This window comes from Danio rerio, chromosome 2 (assembly GCF_049306965.1).
Source record: "Danio rerio strain Tuebingen ecotype United States chromosome 2, GRCz12tu, whole genome shotgun sequence".
Taxonomy (NCBI): domain Eukaryota; kingdom Metazoa; phylum Chordata; class Actinopteri; order Cypriniformes; family Danionidae; genus Danio; species Danio rerio.
Genome location: NC_133177.1, coordinates 1,210,880 through 1,232,638, shown reverse-complemented (window position 1 = coordinate 1,232,638; position 21,759 = coordinate 1,210,880). Strand labels below are relative to the sequence as shown.

Here is a 21,759-nt window from a genome sequence, read left to right as displayed (position 1 = left end):
GTAATCAGTCTGCAGAAACACTTTGATTGACATTCTCCCTTTGTACGTGTCATCAGAGGGGGAAAGCCCCGCCCACTAGAGCCCATCTCTCCCTTCATTAGCATAAACAGCAGCCCTGAGTGAGACGCAGCCACAAAATGGCACAATTTGGCAGCTTCAAAGAGTTCTGAAACATTATCAGTGTGGTATTTTGAGCTGAAACTTCACTACACACTCTAGAGACATCAGAGACTTATTTTATATCTATTTCATTTTACATTTGACTTATTTTACATCTTGTAAAAAAGAGCATAATAGGTCCCTTTTAACGCAAGTTGACTTAACTTAATTTGTGTGTCATGCACAATTCATTTTCTTAATGATTACAGGCCAACGGGTTTAAAGTGAACAAATTGCTTTATGCAATGAACCCAGACTCATCAGAAAACACGAATTTAAATGTACAATTATTTGAAGGCCCACCCAAAATATAAGCATCAGTGGGATTGCACTAATTGAAATTAATTAGCAACCAATTTGCCAAATTACAAAATGCATAAACAAATCTTTGAATAAATCATACTGTGCGAGTCTTCTAATCAAGTATCAGTGATGCCAAAACTATTAGTTATTCTTCAAATGGGTAGCACTTTAGTTTAAGTACCAGTTCTCACTATTAACTAGTGTCTAACCTACCTATTATTATGATATTTTCTGTATATGAATACTTACTCTCACCGGCCACTTTATTAGGTACACCTGTCTCGTAAACGCAAATTTATAATCAGCCGATCACATGGCAGCAACTCAATGCATTTAGGCATGTAGACATGGTAGACATTTAGCCATGTAGACATTTCATGGCACACTTTGGGCCCAAAATTGGTACCAATTGAGCATCAACGCCACAGCCTACCTGAGTGTTGCTGCTAACCATGTCCATCCCTTTATGAGCACAGTGTCTCCATCTTCTGATGGCTACTTCCAGCAGGATAACGCAGCATGTCATAAAGCTCAATCATCTCAGACTGGTGAACATGACAATGAGTTCACTGTACTCAAATGGCCTCCCAAGTCACCAGATCTCAATCCAATAGAGCAGATTTGGGATGTGGTGGAACGGGAGATTGGCATCATGGATGTGCAGCCGACAAATCTGCAGCAACTGTGTGATGCTATCATGTCAATATGGAGCAAAATCTCTGAGGAATATTTCCAGTAGCTTGTTGAATGTATGCAATGAAGGATTAAGGCAGTTCTGAAGGCAAAAGGGGTCCGACACGGTACTAGTAAGGTGTACCTAATAAAGTGGCCGGCGAGTGTATAAAGCACATATTCTGGATTGATCACTACTACTATTAATAAGCAGCAGTTTAGGAGTTTATTGAGCTAAAAGTCTAAATTAATGGCTCATTAATAGTAAGAACTGTACCTTAAAATTAAAAATATGTCTGATTTTATGTGGTAAATTTAACGTTTGCCTTAATAAACTCCACATTTTCTGCTTATTAATGGTTATAAAGTTAGTAGTTGGGTTAAGGTATTGATTAAGGATGTTGAATAAGATTGTGCAGAATGTGCTTTATAAGTACGGTCCCACTTTATATTAAGTGGCCTTAACTAATATGTACTTACATAGGAATTAATAGTTTACTTTAATGTACTTATTGTGTAAATACATGCATTTACTGTGTACTTATGCTTGATTAAATACCAGTATGTAATTACATCTGTAATTAACTTTTGTAATTACATTTGTAAATACACTGTTGACCATCCCTTACACCTTAACCCACCCTTAAACCTACCCATACCACCAAACCTGTCCATAACCCAACCCCTATCCCAACTCAAGAGCACCACAAGTGTTCTCAAATACATTATAAACACAGTAAGTACATTGTATTTATTTTCTGATGGAAGTACATAGTAGTTAAGGCCACTTAATATAAAGTGGGACCATAAGTACTAATAGGGCAGCACGGTGGCGCAGTGGGTAGCACAATCACCTCAGCAAGAAGGTCGCCGTTCGAGCCCCGACTGGGTAAGTTGGCGTAAAACATGTGCTGGATAAGTTGGCGGTTCATTCCACTGTGGTGACCAGTGATTAATAAAGGGACTAAGCCGAAGGAAAATGAATAAGTACTATTAAATATCTTAATAACATGCAGATAATAAGACACCAGTTATTAGTGAGAATTAATAGGGTGTAGAATTAGCACGAAGGGACATGTCCCCACCAATATCCACTGATTACTGCAATGTCCCCATCAATAATTTAATCACCTCCAATAATTTAATGCTCTGTCAACTCTCAGTAATGTAAATGCACAGAAAGGGCCACCATAATAGTATCCATGGCTGTGCAAATAATAACAATTATGTTCAATTGCCTCCACAATGATTGTGGAAAAGAATGAGATTGAGGTTTAAATTAGGTTCCATCAATACCAGAAGTCCATCTACGCTCTTGCTTAAACTCTTGTGTTACCCTCGTTTTAAGAAAGAGAAGCTTGTTTATTTCCGTCAGCGTTCAGATCTCAGTCATCACAGAGCAAAGTCGCTCGCGGACTGACTTGATATCATCGCTATGGCAACCGGCATGCCAGAAAACGACTGCACTGCATGAAAACACAAACACTGGAGCTCTTGAAATACCTTCAGCTTTGGGAGTCTTTTGATGGTCTTGAGGGGACGGAGAACCCGCAGAACCCGCAAGGACTTGATGGTCTTAATGTCTCGGCCTTTGTTGTTTCTGCGATCAAACAAACAAATAAATGTATCATACAACTGATTTATAAATATAAACAATAAGAGAACATTATTAAAAAGATAAACACCCGCAATGACAGGATTCTTAGGGCTGTCAATTGATTGCACTTTTATATGTAATGAATCAAACTGATTAGATTTCGTCAGATATGCAGTGTAGTCTCTTGTTAAAACTAAAATATAAATGTTTTCCTAATAAAGTAACGTGCTTCTAAACAGATGCTGTGAAATAATGGAAAAATTGGGAACATTTTTTAATTTAGTCATTTTTATTCGATCGGTCCAAAGCAAACCTATACTTTATATATAACTATATAGAAAAACTTTGCTTTACTACGTAAGGGTAAAAATGGGGGGGTATTGGGATCGGATATTCTACCAAGGTCGGTGATCCGGGGGTGTTATAGACTGTACCAAAAAGCTGAGGAACGGGGTGACAGAACAAAACGGGGGATGGGTTCGAAATGCCGAAAAAAACAGTGTTGGCAGGTATGGTTATTGCACTATAAAATAACTGCTCAAAAGTAAATTATCATTTAATTTAATAAATTATTCCAGTGATTTTAATGATGAGTTATCAGATTCATTACTCCAGTCTTCACAGTCACATGATCCTTCAGAAATCACTCTAAAATTAATTGCTTTTATTATTATTATTATTATTATTATTATTATTTATTATTATTATTATTATTTATTATTATTAATATTATTATTGTTATTTATTATTATTATTATTTTATTCTTTATTATAATTTTTTACTGTTATTTATTATTATTATTTATCATTATTATTATTACTATTATTATTATCATTATTATTATTATTATTATTATTATTTATTATTATTATTTATTATTATTATTTTATTATTCTTTATTATTTTTTTATTTTTTATTATTATTTATTATTATTATTATTATTATTTATTTTTTATTATTTATTATTATTATTATTATTAATACAAAAAAATAATAGTAATAAAAGCAATAATGACTGGAGAAATCATTTCATTTGAAACTCCATACAATAAATTTTAATAAATGTTTAACAATTAGTTTACATTTAATATATGCCGCCTCGATGACAAAAACTGACCCCAAACATTTGACAAGTTTTACTTTATTACAACTTTTTAATTTTAAGATTTATATGTTTTACACTTTTTATAACATATATATATATATATATAAAATAATGGTCCGTATAGTACTTTTTTCTATTTTTTTCTCTTTTTTCTTTTATATATACACTTTATAACTATATATAAAACTTCACTATATAAGTGTAAAAAATGTTCATCTGAAATAAAAATCACTGTCGTAACAAAGTAAAAAATAAATATAGAAATAATGGTCTATATAGGACATTTACTCTTTTTCCTAAATGTATTTTCTTGATATTTGAATTAGGTTTTTTTCAATATACATTTGAAGTCAGAATTATTACCCTGTTTATTTTTTTCTCCAACTTCTGTTTAACAGAGAGCAGATTTCTTCAACACATTTCTAATCATAATAGTGTTAATAACTCATCTCTAATAACTGATTTATTTTCTTTTGCCATGATGACAGTAAATAATATTAGACTAGATATTCTTCAAGACACTTCTATACAGCTTAAAGTGACATTTAAAGGCTTCACTAGGTTAATTAGGTTAACTAGGCAGGTTATTATATAACGATGCTTTGATCGAAAAAATAAAAGGGCTAATAATATTGACCTTAAAATGTTTTTTTTTTTTTAATTAAGAACTGCTTTTATTCTAGCTCAAATAAAACACATAAGACTTCTACAGAAGAAAAAATATTATCAGACATACTGTGAACATTTCGTACTATTTTTAGAAGTATATTTTTTCAGTGTATACTTTAACACATGTGCTTTAAATGTTTTTTTTTTAACTATGTCATTTTTTAACTATGTCCTTATGGGTGCATATACGTAACATATGACAATGTTGACAATGTGTAATGAGAATAAAATATATCCAACAATCACATTGTCATTGCTCATCACTAAGCCCACACGGAATCTGTGTGTGCAGATATCTGCAGATATCATTGAATCTACTTATTTACTTGTGTAAATGTGTGTACATTTATATTCAGTTTTTATATTAATTTCAGTAATATTATTGAATAATATGAAAAACGTTCGTATGATTTATTTACAATACAGTTTGTACAGTTGTTTAGTAGATCTATTACATAAGAGACTTGCTTTGTATACCAGATAAGTGGATCTAATTGGATTTGCATTGTATACATAAATGTATTATTTTTCATTTATTATATTAAGTTTTTTGTCATTAAACTCCTAAAATCACTCCGCATAAATCTGCAGATCTGCATTTTTTTTTTTTTTTTTACAAAATTCTGCTCAGAAATACCAAAAAAATGTCCACCGATTCTGTCTGGCCCTCCTTATAACTAATGGAGAGAAAAAGCGCAGTCACTGGACGAGGATGTATCAGCGTAGTGTGTACGTGTTGAATGCATATTTTGTGCATGCTATCAAAAACAAGAACAAAATGTCATTTTAAAAGCATGTTTAAGCTTTAAAATCTGCTTTGGCTTTCCCTTTGTTTGATGTGGTCTGTCATCTGCTCATTGAGGCATTGCTAAAGCTGCTGTGATGTTTTAATTGTAGGTAAGAGGCGTGATTAATTGCTGTTGTTTTTAAACAATGACACACACTGAATAAAGTTAAATTGACAGCCCTAATACACAATGCACAACCTAAGAATATCTACGCTGCATCAAACGCCGTTCTCACTCAGAGTTTTTGTCTTGTTTCTTGTCCAAATATCTAAAAATGTGTAAATCAGGAAGCATTTTCTAGACGAGCACAACATCTTGTCTTTTTTTAATAAATAATGTGTCAAATAACAACAATCTGCCAATGGGGGAAGAAAAATAATTTCATGTTAAGAATCTTTCTTACTCCGTTTGGTAGATTATTTAGCTTGTTTTAAGATAAAAAAAAAAACTTACTTATTCCTTAAAGGTTCAGTATGTAAGTATGATTAGGTATTGCACTCCTGGATTAAAGCACATTTTCACTCAGCTCCTTTTCTGACGAGCACATGCAAGCACAGGTTGCCAGATTGACATGAGTGTGCCTGACTAAAAGGCAGATTTAAGACGGATTTTCTAAATAAAAGCAACGTCACGCGATTGAAGGAATCTTTTCTATATTAAAAGGAGATTTGTCCTAACCAACATCTGAAATTAAAATGTTAGAAACAGCTCTTATTTTTTATTTGCTTTTGAAAGCAGCAGCAGATAGCTCAGCTCAGATCTGGAGAATAAAAGAAAGCGTCTGAAACTGAACTTCAAAAGTGCAAACCAACACATATCAGTGATTCAGCATCTACATTTAATGTTAAAGAGGTTTCATATGTATTCATTGGATTATAAACCTCAGCATTGTGCTGGAGTGCAGTGAGTGCACTATTCTGTGCTTCTGAATGGCTGTGCTCATCACTGCTAATCTTATTCAAGAGTTCGCCCTTAGCTGATGACTGATTATGGAGCTTGTTTGGCATGCTGTCCTGGGAGAGAGCCCTGAACTCGTGAGATCCTCGAGCCTGGGGCTCCCTCCCGTTGCAGGGCGAGAAGGAGTCCGAGTTCAGGTAGGTCTCGAGAACTCCCCTGCTTAAAAATGCTTTTCTTGCTTAGATTTTTAGTCTAAATATCTAAAATTTCTTACATCAAGAAGCATTTTTAGACAAGCAAAACATATTGCCTTGATTTGAGAAATAATATGCCAATATTAAGTCAGTTTTTCCTTAAAACAAGCAAAATAATCTGCCAATGGGGTGAGCAAATTAATCTTGTTTTTTCTTTTGACGTAAGATTATTTTGCTTACCCCATTGGCAGATTATTTTGCTTGTTTTAAGGAAAAACTCACTTAATAATGGCATAATATTTCTCCAAACAAGACAATATGTTTTGCTTGTTTAGAAAATTCTTCTTGATTTAGGAACTTTTAGATATTTGGACTAGAAACAAGACAAAAAATCTAAGTAAGAAAAGCATTTTTTGCAGTGTAGATTGATGCTGTGAAGTGTCTATGCTGTCAATTTAGATTTGTCAATTTGCTTATGTTACATGTTTTTGGTCTGTGTGAGGAAACCGGAGAGCCCGGTGAAAACCCACGCAAACACGAGGAGAACATGCAAACTCCGCACAGAAATGCCGACCGAAGTGCTAACCACTAGGCCTCCGTGCTGCCCTGACAAGGAAATGGGAGGAGTAGGGGTGGAGGGCGGGATTCTTCAAGACAAAGATAGCTGAAGTAAGATACTCTGGTCATTTATAGTGTTTAAGGAGTCGTCTTATTGGTAAATCAGTGTTAGCTAATGTGGACCAGGTGCTATCAATCATAAGCACGTGCTCCTCTCGAAATTTGGTTTATAAATAAACTTCACTTATGTAGCATGTTGTTAGGACACGGAGTTACACCGTAACCTGCTCACCTGAGGTTTGCGTTCGTATTATTTATACTATTTGCTAAATAATGACCTCCTCATGTGGAACTCTGAATCTGTGTCTCATTTTGGAGTCTGCTACTGTCCACCGGAGGTCACATTTCAGTCACGGACGCGGAGAGCCTTCGTAACTGAATGAATGAAATTTGCGGTTTTCCACCAAGGCAACCCGGGGTGCTGAAATATAATTGGATAAACTGCCCAGGGGGCGGATTAAACGACCAAAACTAAGACAGACGTTCCTTATGTAATGCACGAAAGCAGAATATCTGACTTCAGCAATGTTTTTTCAGATAAACAAGAATGTTCACCGAGCATGTAATATCTGCAAACAAATGATGGCATGTCTATTCTTTAGAAGAGTCAAAAACTCACACACAGCACCTTTAAAACAAAACAATATGTTTCACTTGTCTAGAAAATGCTTTTTGATTTACGTATTTTTTGGGATTGAATCAAGACGAAAACTCGAAGTAAGAACAGCATTTTTGCAGTGAATGCATGGCTGAAATAGTGAGACAATGAGTGAAGAGAAAATATGTTAGCATCTGCACACATGGATCTCACGGCACTACATTAACACACACACACACAAATGCATGATCGGTGGCATCTGAATTGGTATTAAATGGACAGACAATGTGACGAATGAGAAGCGTCTGCTGTTACCCCAATAAATTCCTGGCAGCCACAGAGATACAATCCAAGACAATGACAGAGGAGCATTAAAAGAGAAAAAACACATCAACATCTCTCGTAAATCATCACGATGAAGTCAACCTGGAATGAGCTTTAGTTGACCTTCTTCCTTAACAACACTAAAATGTCTATTTTTTTTATGCAATGTCCAGGATATCAGAAGTGAGCAGTAATACGCAGTGCTGGACGAAATAAAAAAAACACTATCTAAACTAAATGATTTCCTTCCCTCAAAATAACACTGAAATCTACTTCACTCTGAAAATGTAATGAAGTACAAGTACAATATTTTGCTTTGTTTTGGAGTCCAGTGAAGAAAACGTTCCTCAAATAGTAATACTCAGATAAAGTATTTGAAAAATGCACTTAAGTACTATAGTGAAGCAAACATGAGTACTTACCGTCCACCATGGCCAATAACAACTCTTATTACCAGCGTATATGTTTCAGTGTCTAAAAATAGGCAGATTTCCAACCCCGGCTCAATATAGATAAGTACCCCTGTATGCATTTCTGAAGAGCGCGAAATACATCCCAGGAGCTATGCTTTTTGTGTGAATCCACCAGAGGGCGCTGTGTACGCTTTTTTATATCTCAAATTTCTTTCCCGAGTGCCATTTGAGCCTGATGTTCTCATGTAAATCCACCAGAGGCCGCTGACGACTGACTGACCAAGCAATCACCCACCCTGTTCCCTAAACCCAACCGATAGTGTTTTCAAAAGCAATCAACAACCAGAAAAGCCCTTGCAGTCACCTGATTTTTACCACGTTTTTAGATTTTACCATGTTCTCACTCTGGTATTTACTTGTTTATTTTAGTTGTTAGGGGTGTGGTTGGGTGCCACGCCTCCTTTTTAAAATGGTACATTTGCATAAAAATAGTTACATTTCCTTGTGAGATCACCTCAGTGTGCAGGGCTTCCCACAGGTTTGAAATATACTTGCAGTGGTCGCCTGATTAAAAAACCCCATTTTCCCTCAGCACATAAATGGTCAACTACATGCGACAAACAAAAAATAATGTGATTTTTAACTTGATTTTTATTTAATCTGACATAACATTTTAGATATGTATAAAGTATGTAGCATATAACATCAATAAATTAATAAAATATGCCGCGAATGAGAATTAAATATCAGAAAAAATAAATAAAAATATTTAAAAAAAAATAATTACTAGAATAAAAAGTGTAGATTATTTAAATAAGGCAAATTAGTTGATTAACCATTTCTGATAGTGTATAAATATTTTGCAGCCATTATAGATGTCATTTTGTTCTCTCCAAGTATAAAGTTTATGCGAGTCGTTTATTAAATGATTAATCATTTAATGTTTCTCTCGCGACTGTGCACGCACAGTCAGCTGCATAATGGTAATGCGGAAACACATACAAATAACTGCAACTTTAGAAAGCGAAAGTAAAACCTGAATCCTGGACATTTTAGGAGATTCAGAAACTACGGTCGGATGCATTTTAGCAGAAAAGGCTTGTATTAAAGGCCGCATTAAATTCGTTTGCGGGTCTGATGCAGCCCGCGGGCCGTACGTTTGACACCCCTGATATAGAGGTAAGCAGTCAGCTGGTAGCGTGAAAAGAAACAAAAGCCATTAGCGGCGTCATACCGCCCAGTAGCATTCATTTTACAGACAAAATGCAGCCATATGCACTTCTGGCTACATAATTCGTGCTCTCCAGAAATGTATACAGGGGTACATATTCACGATAAGCCTGTGTTGCAGATTTAAGATCATGTTCATGAGAGAATACCTGAGGAGTTATCTCTGATATCTGATTTTAGTGCTTCTCTCCAAGGATTTCCCAATAATAGATTATTAAAATTAGGACACCCTCGACTATCCTTCAAAAGTCTCAAGCTATTTTAGATATTACATGTTTCAACCGTATATTTGCTTCAACATTAGAACGTAACTCTTCTTGTGTGACTTGTTTGAATGTAAACCATAAAAGAATATATTAGCAAACATCTCGCATGCAAACCAGCGTCAATTCAGGACTTATATAACTTAAAGAGGGGTGTCCAACATGCGGCCCACGGGCTTATAGCTGGCTCTGAATCAGCCGGGAAGAGGCTTTAAAAATAGATCAGGGCTTGGCCTGCTATTAAGGAAGCATATGAAATCCATAGACTGCAGTTTGGGTGTTGATATATCACATATATAGCCAGCTCTCACAACACACCACCTCCACTAGCGCAGTGAGTCGCCACCGGCTTGTGCTAAGATCCACTAACAATCATAAGCCTTTTGCAGGCAGTATATTTGGGAAAGGGGCTGTTTTCCATTGCCAACGTGTGAGAGACTGCAATGAAACCTAAAAACAAAACCTTCCCCCCTTTCTGGCCCAGATTTGGCATAAAGCTGGCACAGCAGGCGTTCGTTTCGGCACTGGCATACAGCATGTGGGCCAAACATGGCCCGGGTTTGGCAGATGTGGCACCGACTTTAGGGCAGCAGATTAGACTAAGCCAGATATCAAATGTAGTATTTGGCCCAGATGTTAAAAAAGTAAACATTTGGCACGTACATTTGGCCTATCTTGACCCACTTTTAAAATACATTTAATTTACTTTAAAAAATATATATATATTGAAGTAAAGAAAAATTCCACCAATCAGGTCGCTTCAAGAAGAATGCGGCCCATAAAGCCAAATGCTTCACAGGTTTTATAAAATGGTTTGCAGTTGTGACACACCAACATATCTGGCCCAGTTCAGGCCCAGTTATGGGTTGGTAACTTGGCTGAGACTGTCAGGGTTCTGCCACTCTGGTCTTGTAAATTCTTGTTTTGGTGGCAGAGCCCGGGCACTACCCACCCACATAGCAAAATTTCTCTGGCCCAGCTCTGGCCCACACAATCAGGTTTTGCTTGGCCCACATGCCGCAGTGAATTACGGTACATGACTGGACCAAATCTGGCTTCCAGACAAGGGCCAAACACAGACCATATCTGGGCCAAGTCTCAGCCAAGTTAATAACTCATAACTGGGCCTGAACTGGGCCAGATAGGTTGGTGTGTCACGATTGCAATGAAATTGATAAACGCATGGAGTGATGCGCTTTAGGCACACTATGGGCACGCTTTTTCTCAAAGTGACCTGATTGGTAGAATTTTTTTTCTTTACTCAAAAATTATTTTTTGTGTTTTAAATGTGGGTCAAGACTGGCCAAACTCACATGGCCCACTTATCAAATTTGTAAATCTGGGCCAAATACTACGTTTTTCATCCGGCCCAAATCTTGTGTGCCGCCTTAAAGACGGTGCCACCTCTGCCAAACCCGGGCCATGTTTGGCCCACATGCTGTATGCCAGTGCCGGATGAATGCCTGCTGTGCCAGCTTTATGCCAAATCTGGGCCAGAATTCTTTGCTACTAGGGCACATAGCAAAATTTCTCTGGCCCAGCTCTGGCCCACACAACCAGCTGTTGCTTGGCCCACATGCTGCAGTGAATTACGGTATATGACTGGACCAAATCTGGCTTCCAGACAAGGGCCAAACACAGACCATATCTGGGCCAAGTCTCAGCCAAGTTAATAACTCATAACTGGGCCTGAACTGGGCCAGATATGTTGATGTGTCACGACTGCAGTGAAATCGATAAACCCATAAAGCCTTGTCTTTTAGGTACGCTATAGGTGTGCTTTTTCTCGATTTGACCCGATGGGTAGATTATTTTTTTCCTTTATTCAAAAATAATAAAAACGTATTTTGAATGTGGGTCAAAGTAGGCCAAACTCACATGGCCCACATATCCATTGTTAGCATCTGGGCCAAATACTACATTTGATATCTGGCCCAAGTATTGTGTGCCGCCTTAAATACGGTGCCACCTCTGCCTAATCCGGGTCATGTTTGGCCCACATGCTGTATGCCAGCGCCAGACGAATGCCTGCTGTGCCAGATTTATGCCAAATCTGGGCCAGAATTCTTTGTTTCCTGGATAGCTGTCTTGTCCTGTTTCTGTCTATGTGTGTCTCCATGGGTGCGCGCGCCTTCGTGGGTGTGCGCAGAGCGTGCGCGCTCCCGCTTTATACGGCTGTGCGGGCTCTGCGTTCCTCCGACGTGCGCTCTTGTACTAGTGTTTGTGTTTGTTCTGTCAGCATCGCGCTGCTTTATTCTTGGTGCCTCCGTCTAGTTGGTTTCAGTATTGGTTGGCGCTGAGATGAAGCATGCGCGTTGCTTATGTGTGAGCGCACGGTAAGGTGTTTATCTATCGTGTGCTCGTGTCTTGCGTCTGTCAAAGCATGTGGCTCGGTGTTTACATTGTGGTCACGTGCTTTTGTCGTGTGCTTCAGTGTTGTGCTTGTCTTGTCATGAACATGCGGTTAATGAGTTCTCTCATTGGCTGCATGTTCTGGTCCTGTTTTATGTGAGCGCATGACTTGTGTTGTCTCTCTGTGTCATGCGCTCTCCTGTCTATTGTCTAGTCCCACCCTTCTTGTTAACCCATTATCAGTTAATTGTGTTCACCTGTTTGTGTTAATTTTCTACTGCTTATAATCCCCTCATGTTTTCTGTTCTGTGCCAGTTCGTCGTCGATCTTTACCTGCCTTGCCGTGCCTGCCCAATCAAGTTTGTTTGTTTGTTTATTTGTTTTATTAGTGTTTTCCCCCTCGGGGTTGTTTATTTTTGCCTTTTATTTTATTTTAATATAAATAAATACTATTTGACTCTGCGCTTGGGTCCTCGCCCCTTTTTCCCCTCACCTGAACGTGACAGAGACCTAACCCAGTAAATGGTCCATGTTTGGCCCTTGTATGAAAGCCAGACTTGGTTCAGTCATGTACCGTAATTCACTGCGGTATGTGGGCCAAGCAAACGTTCATACAAATACAGTTAATAACATTTACTATTATATTACGTTGCAACTTGCATACTGTCAGTGCAACCGGCCCCAGATCTGAAGTCTGGATCCAGCCCCAGGTATGGTTAAAGCTGACAAACGCATTAACGCAAAATCTGACATAATAAGGTAGACAGATGTAATTAAAGTACTTACGTCAATGCAAACGCAATCAGAGCTCCCACCACCACAATAAAATCCAGAATGTTCCACATGTCCCGAAAATACGACCCATCGTGAAGAATGAGGCCCTGGTCAATCATCTGCATCAAACAGCATACGTTTGTTAGCATTTTATACTTATATGCCAAAGTGTATATATGTTTGGAATTGAGTGACAAAGCATTAATACCTTTATGATCATCTCAAATGTGAAAACTCCAGTGAAAACATAATCAAAGTAACGCAGAACCTGCAGAACAAACAGTAAACAACTTTAATTTACAAAGATATGCATATTGCTAAGTCAATTACTTTACATTGTAGTCATTGTTTGAGTCCTAAAACAGTCATGAAACCCCCTCTTTAAGTTCAAGAGAATAAAGAGGGAATATAAACAAGGCTATATATGAGTAATTTCCTAATTATTGCTATAATGACAGTTTTTACATTACTGTGAGGGTTGGGTTGGTGGTAGACGATAATAAAATACAATTAATTAGTAATTTCATCAATAATTATTGCTATAATCACAGTTTTTACATTAATGTGAGGGTTGGGTTGGTGGTAGACGATAATAAAATACAAATAATGGGTAATTTCATCAATAATTATTGCTATAATCACAGTTTTTACATTACTGTGAGAGTTAGGTTGGTGGTAGACGATAATAAAATACAATTAATGAGTAATTTCATTAATAATTATTGCTATAATCACAGTTTTTACATTACTGTGAGGGTTGGTGGTAGACGATAATAAAATATAATTAATGGGTAATTTCATAAATAATTATTGCTATAATCACAGTTTTTACATTAATGTGAGGGTTGGGTTGGTGGTAGACGATAATAAAATACAAATAATGGGTAATTTCATTAATAATTATTGCTATAATCACAGTTTTTACATTACTGTGAGGGTTGGTGGTAGACGATAATAAAATATAATTAATGGGTAATTTCATAAATAATAGGCTAGAAATATTTATCGTTGACTTTCATCTGCAGCTGTATCCCTTCTAGCAACAACAGCTTTTCAACAACGAAATGTTCGACGTTAATTTAGTTTAGAAAATATTATATATTCATTTAAACACATGTAATATTTCACATTTCAAAATAACGTACATAAGCAATTGTTTTCATAAAATGTTCACGTTAGGCCATTCTGTAATGTGTCATCTTCACAATATACTTATTAAAATACTTGTCACACAGCAAATTTCAGACATGATCAACCAACTAATGCAGTTTAAAATGTTTTAATTAGCATTACAATTGTGGCTGATACTTGGATGATCAACAGTGTGAGCGCAGGACACCTAAAAAAATGACAAACTCCTAATCATTTACTCATAGGTAAGTAGTTCTAAACTTTGATGAATAGCCAGATATTTCAAAGAATGTTGGAAAACAGAACTCATTGACATGCATAGTAGGAACAACACACGCTATAAAAGTCGATGGCTGATTTTCTTTCCAACATTCATGATGCAGAATGTTCATTTTTGGGTGAACTGTTCATTTAAGATTTCAATAAGTTTTACCTTATTTCTCTCTGAACTGGTGCACACAGGGTCTTCAGCTGCCAGAGCGATACTGCTGGCCACGATCACCAGGAGAATAGTCATCTCGAAATACCGCAGGGTCACCACATAATGGCAGATCCTCCTGATGCTTTAATCACACACACACACATGATGTTAGACCAGAGGTTTGTCCTTCTGTTATCCACATTATGCTCAGTTAATTTTAAATCAGGGGTGTCAAACTCAATTCCTGGAGGGCTGCAGCTCTGCACAGTTTAGTTCCAACCCTGCTCCAACACACTCACCTGTAGGTTTCAAACAAGCCTGAAGGACTCAATTAGTTTGATCAGGTGTGTTTAATTAGGGTTGGAACTAAACTGTGCAGAGCTGCGGCCCTCCAGGAACTGAGTTTGACACCTGTGCTTTAAATCAATGGTAACACTTTAGTTTAGGTCACAATTCACACTATTAATGAACACTACTAGCTTAATATACTACTAATTAGCTGCTTATTAATAGTTAGTTAGTTAGAAGTTGATTTTAGGATTAAGGATGCAGAATAAGATCCTACTTTATAACTACTACTGAACAGTTCATGACTTAATAATAAGACAGAAGTTAAAAGCGTAAATTGTGACCTGAACTAAGGTGTTATCGAATCAGCTTAACATTTTAAAGCGGTAGCAGTTTTTTATAGTGTATTTATAAACAGCAACTTACGGGTTTTTGCTCTTGAAAATGAACATGCTGTCGGGCCTTTCAGGTTTGGAGGCTGTCGACTTTTCACCTCCATTCTCATCGTCTTCGTAATCATCATCATCATCCATATCATCATCATCATCATCGTCAGCTTTGTCTGAAAGAGACGCCTCCACGTCCTTGAAACTGACTGTGACGGTTCAAGAGAACAAAACAGGATTTTAATTCATAAATTAGCGTATTTTGTGATTCATTTTACTTCTGCTCACGAACTGCATTATGTGACTTAGATCTTTCTTTCAACGTCTTTTTAATCTTCAAAAATTGTTGAACGTGACTTTTATGATCATCTGTAATAGTGTGCAGTGCTATTTTGTCTGGGCTGGTGTTGTTTATTAAGCTACAAACACCTAGTAATAAACTGCAGCACATTTTCTCTTATTTTACACACTTATGTATTATTTCTTATACATTATATTATTTTAAACGACTAAAAGTCACTAAAAGTCACTTTGGGTAAGATGTAGAGTTGAATTTTCAACAACAGAAGTAGACAGAGCAGAGATCAACAACCCATAATGCAACTCACAACCATAAATAAACACTCACCAAATACAGAAACTGATCATTAACATATATATTTTCAGATTGTAGATATAAATGTTCTGTATATCCATGTTAGATAATGCAACTATAAAAAGGGGGAAATCATCTGAATGAATACTGTAGATGTGCCCGATGGAATACTAACCTAGATTTCCTGATCCTACTACAGCCAATACTCTAAAGACGAGCAGCTCTTTACTTTCTAAAGCAGCTAAAAGAGCTCAGATTGCCACAGGCATTGATGACCCAGTTCTGAGTCTCTATTAATGAATCTGTCCTCACTTTAGCGAATTATCCGCTCCGTGAACAGAATCAATAGATGCAGTTCATCCCTCCTTCAGGACTGCGTCAGCAAGTGAACTACTTCACTGTAAACCAACCGGGCTGCACTTTGATCATTATAAAAGTTCTTCTGGAAAACTTCAGCTCAAACCCAATACAGGAGGGATGGATGGATGGATGCATGGATGGATGGAAGGACAAATGGATAAATGAAGTAATGGATGGATAGAGTGATGAATGGAGTGATGAATGGAGAAATCAATGGATGGATGGATGGATGGATGGATGGATGGATGGATGGATGGATGGATGGATGGATGGATGGATGGATGGATGGATGGATGGATGGATGGATGGATGGACAGATGGATGGATGAACGGATTGATGGATAGGTAGATAAAAGATGGTCGAATGGAAGGACAGATGAATTGATAGATATATAGACAAATAGATAAATGAATGGTTGGATGGAAGGACGGATAAATGGGTAATTTAAGTGATGGATGGATGGATGGATGGATGAATAAAGGGATGGATCAATGGATGGATAGATGGATGGATGGATATACCCATGGATGGATGAAAGAACAGATAAAAGGATAAAATAAAGTGATGGATGATGAATAGAGTGATGGATGGAGCGGTAGATGGAAAAATGGGTAAATGGATGGCTGAAAGATGGACAGATGGATGGATGCATGTATAAACAAATGGACAAATAGATTAATGGATGGACCCATGGATGGATGGAAGGAATGACGTAGAGATGGATGAATTAAGTAATGGATGATTATTGAATGGATACATGGATGGATGGAGTGATTAATGGACGAATGGATGGCTAGATGGATAGATGAATGGACAGAAAAACAAAGTAATGATGGATGGATGGATGGATGGATGAGTGAGGAATGGAGTATTAAATGGAGTGATGGATGCACGAATCGATGGATGGATGAACAGATGGATAGATAAATTGGTGGATAGGAGCAACAGACAAAGGGATGGATGATGGATGGATGGACTGATGAATGGATGGATGGATGAATGGATTATGGATTGATGGGAGGATAGATGAATAAATGAATGTATGGACAAATGGACAGATGGTTGGATGGATGGACGGATGGATAGATGAACCAATGGATGGACAGGCCGATGAATGGATAGATGGATGGATAAATAAATGAATTGATGGATGGATATATGATCAGACATATGGATGGACGGATAGATGGATGGATGGATGGACAGATGGATGGATGGACAGACAGATGAATGGGAAGATTAGTAAACAGATGGATGGACGAATGGTTAAATGGATAAATGGACAGATGAATAGAAGAACGAACAAATGGATGAACAGAACCAAATGGGTGGGGTATGAATGGACAGATGGATATTTTGATGGTGGATGAATAGATGGACAGATGGATGAACGGATGGATAGGCTAACGGATTGAGGAATAACCAGACAGATAGATGGATTAAAAGGTGGATCAATACCAGTCATTGGTGCCATTTCCAACAAAGGCTGGGATGAGGACTCTCGTTTTAGGCTGGTTTCGGTCATACACTCATCCTGGTTGAGATAGCTGCCGTTGTTCTCAATGTCCGAGACTTCTGTCATGTATTTAGATTCTGTAGAGAAGTCTTCTTTGTGCCTCAGAAGTTGAGCCTCTTGGCTTTCGGCTTGATCTTCCTCCTGATGGCCGGAGGCTTGGGAGAGCCCTGTCAGATCACACACAAACTCCCTACAATACATACAAATGTACAGGTGTGAGTCCTGAGAATAACCACACGAGCTTCACATGTGCAATCACACATGTAAATAAAGCAAAGCAAAATTACAAGCAAAAATACAACCCAGGCTCATTCTGAAAACGTATCTCTATATACATTTCAGGAGACATCCAGAAATACATCCCATGAGCTACGTTTATTTTTATTTTTTTGCCGTTTTTGTTTTTGCGAATTTACGAGAGGCAGCTGTGTATGCTTTGGAGTAATGAATGATCTACTCTTCTCTGCATCTCAAGTCCGTCGACGTACATGGCAAGCTAACGGGACAAACTGGTTACATCAGGAAAGCTGTCCATACGGATGTAAGCAGTCAGCTGGTAAACACAAAAAGGAATGGTACCACCCCTTAGCGTTCGTTTTAAAAATGAAATGCAGCCATACGTACCTCTGGCTACATAATTCGCGGCAATTCCAGAAACGTATATAGGGCTACGTTTTCAGAATGAGCCTGCTTTGCAAAAATAGCTGGGGTAATTAAATTACAAGGCACTTCATCGAATGAAATGGCAACAAGGGTAAAGGCCAGGACACGCAAAGCTGAGAGTTAACATTTGGGCAGCTTTGGTGCCATAAGTCTAGTGTGTTTGGTGTGCTTCACATGTTGCATCTTGTCAGGTTAATGTCTGAGTAAGTTGTCCCATGTAGAATCGGAAATCGATGGAAGAGAGTGCTGTGATTGGTTGTTCATCAATGAATCACATCGCGAGAATAAAAAAATAAAGTGTCAAAACCAAGTAAATGATTGAAGTAAAGAGCGAACGCACAGAAGACGATATCCACGATATTTGCAAACTAAGGATTACTACGTTATCAGACCTATCTAAACGAGCGAATCCTTCGGTGGTTACAGATACTGTGAAAATGGTACTAACCTGCTTTGTTTACAGTTTGTATGTATGCAGGACGTCAGTCTCAACACTTGACGGAGGGCGTGTTTGAAGTTGGGGATGATGTGATCATCATAGCAGGGTCAATGAAATTAGTCCACAATCGTCTACTGTCTGAGCTGGGGTATTTGCATTAAGCAATCTGATTGACCGATGTTTCCATTGGCGCTTGGACAGTTGAGAAATTCACAACTTCTGCAGGACGCAATGCCGGATCCACAATTTAGTTTGGCAATGCTTGACGTCACCCATTCAAAGTAAATGGGAAGCGTTGACGCTGACGCCTCGTGAATGGGGCATCAGTTAGCGCAAAAAGAGATGTCCTCTCATGCAGGAGCAGAACATACACTCTTGTTTCAGTCTGCTGTCATCTGTTTGGTGTGTTCACACACAGCTTTTTGTTTGAGACAGAGCCAAATGCGATAGACGACACTAGTGTTTGCTCTTGGGCGGCTTCTTGGTGTGTCTTGGGCTTAAACTAGCATATTATTAAATTATTCATTTTCCTTCGACTTAGTCCCTGATTTATAGGTTGTCGTTACAGTGGAAAGGACGGTCAACTACTCTACCATATGTTTTACACAGTAATTCCAGCCACAACCCAGTACTGGGAAACTCTCTCTCATTCACACACACACATACACAATGGCTAATTCTCAATTCCCCTATACCACATGTCTTTGGACTATGGGGGAAACCGAAGCAACCGAAGGAAAACCCACATGAACGCGGGGAGAACATGCAAACTCCACACAGAAACACCAAGATGCAAATAAACAACTACAAGAAAACAAGCCACAATGCATTCTTACCTTTGGCACTCCTCTTGATTCTCGATTTGCCTTTCCGGGTCACACATGTTCATCATGTGCTTAGATTGAGCTTCCTCTGTTTTACCTTCACCGTCTTCAGCCTGCCTCTCAAACTGCTGGTGATTCTCTGCATTTCTGGCCTCTGTTCTGGACTCCCGATGTCTGTGGCGTTTGTGTCGCCCACCCTCCGCCACCCCTGCAGCAGCAGCAGCTCGAAACTTCCTCGCCACTCGATGTCTCCTTTCGGTATTAGCGTGGTGGTTATTAGCGCTCGGCCTCTCCTCTAGCCCTGATCCCGACAACGGCTCAGACTCTGGAGGCTCAGGCAGAGGAATGGTAATAGACATAGGCGGCTCTGGCAAAGGCATCCCCACAGACATTGGAGATTCTGGCAAGTGTAAAGGGCTTGTTTCAGTGGACAAGCTATGCTGCTGGTGATGATCGCTCCCTGGAGTGTCCTGGTCCTCTGTGGGACCACCAAACAGTACCTCACGGCTGGCCATCTGACGACGTTTCCGCAGCTGGTTGGCCCTTTGCTCCCAGACGGACATGTTAATTTTTTTGCGTCTCTCTCGACGGCCTGCAAAAGCATTGACTGGCTGTTCTTCCGCTGCTTGTTTCCCTGCAGCTTCCTCCTCCGCTTCTGCAGGTGAAGGTCGCCCTCGGTGGATGGCACGCTTTCTGTACAGGTACGGTCTCCGTCTCCTTCTGCATGGATGTCACACATCTCAGTCACAAGTGCTTTATCATTCGCAGCATGCATAATCACAGCTCACGAGGGTGTGTGATAAAAACCAGGAAATCAGAATAAAAACAATGGCTATCAATTCAGGCTAAACAAAACAGAAAATTCAGGAGAAAACCAGGGGAGAAGTTCTTGATTCAGAAATAAGGGCAAGAAAACAGGCAAGAAACCAAATAGGAGAATAAGAGAGTGCACGGAGGATTCACATGTCAGCAGGTCATTTGGAGTGTTAATGAGATGGACAATGCAATGTTGAAGACAGACACAACAGATAAAAGATACATAGACAGATTTACTTACAATTATGTGTACTCTTTTGTTGTCCGTGAAACCAAGTAAATGATTAATTGAAAATAAGCCATTAGTGTATTCGTAGACAAACCAAACAATGTCAGACATAGTTTATATAGATGGCAGGAAAAACTCTGGCTCCTGAGGTCCACTGTCCTACAGAGTGTAACTCCAGCCTGAATCAAACTCACCAATAAGCTATTCTAGGTACTACAGACAACCAAGTTTCATCAGGGCTGGAAACTAAACTCTGAATAACAGTGGACCTCAAAAGCAACATATTAAGGGTTATTGGAAACTTCGGTACCATTATTGCCACATCACACATACGTGTGAAATCTACAACTGTGATATATGTGATTTTATATAGAGAGTGGTTTTGGTATTACAATTTTTTATCTCTTCGTTCTACACGTCATATAGTTAATGAAGCATTATGTGCTGCTTTTCTCATACCATTGCCTCTTACCTGTGAATATACAACTTACATGTTAAGGTTGGTACACAGAAATATCAGGTATTCTCCAAATATACCAGATACTTTAAACTGTGGTTTGGTCCATAGTGAAAAAAAAAAGTCAGAACCTTCATCCCATGCCACAAAGTCTCACCGAGGTCACTGGACTAAACCCTAAAACAGTTCTGCTGAGTTGGAGACTTAAGAGTATTAGCATACATGCTCAACACTCTCACCCTCAGTGACTCCAAAAATGAAAAGGTCCTACCCTTATCCAAGAGTCTGTTTTCAAAATAAGAGCTGTGAATAGAAGCGAGTAAAACCAATTTTACCTGGTTTTGCCCAACCTATCAAACTTAAATAACTTGCAATAAAAAAGGCTAGATTATAGGACTCAGCTTGTATCCATGTCCAGACTGCCTTTTGTGAATTCCCAGGCCTATCCCCAGACCTGGTTCCAGGAAAGGTGCCCTTAAATCTCTGTCTCCAAGCCTGGCCCCATGAAAGAACCCTTATATCCCTATTCCCAAGCCTGCCTCCAGGAGAGAACCCTTATATCCCTATTCCCAAGCCTGCCTCCAGGTGAGAACCCTTATATCCCTATTCCCAAGCCTGCCTCCAGGTGAGAACCCTTATATCCCTATTCCCAAGCCTGCCTCCAGGAGAGAACCC

The 21,759-nt window shown here is 38.4% G+C and overlaps 1 protein-coding gene across 1 annotated transcript in view; it reads right to left on the bottom strand.

Moving 5' to 3' along the window:
• The window catches only part of cacna1eb (calcium channel, voltage-dependent, R type, alpha 1E subunit b), a 120,630-nt gene that overhangs the window by 43,836 nt on the left and 55,035 nt on the right, over positions 1 to 21,759 (bottom strand). Inside the window, exons 19-25 of the mRNA XM_017351211.4 lie at positions 19,595 to 20,302; positions 17,599 to 17,846; positions 15,225 to 15,393; positions 14,523 to 14,652; positions 13,167 to 13,226; positions 12,971 to 13,077; positions 2,638 to 2,734 (exon numbers count right to left, since the gene is read on the bottom strand). Of these exons, the coding sequence (XP_017206700.4) occupies positions 2,638 to 2,734; positions 12,971 to 13,077; positions 13,167 to 13,226; positions 14,523 to 14,652; positions 15,225 to 15,393; positions 17,599 to 17,846; positions 19,595 to 20,302 (1,519 nt within the window). The remainder of the gene's footprint in view (positions 1 to 2,637; positions 2,735 to 12,970; positions 13,078 to 13,166; positions 13,227 to 14,522; positions 14,653 to 15,224; positions 15,394 to 17,598; positions 17,847 to 19,594; positions 20,303 to 21,759) is intronic.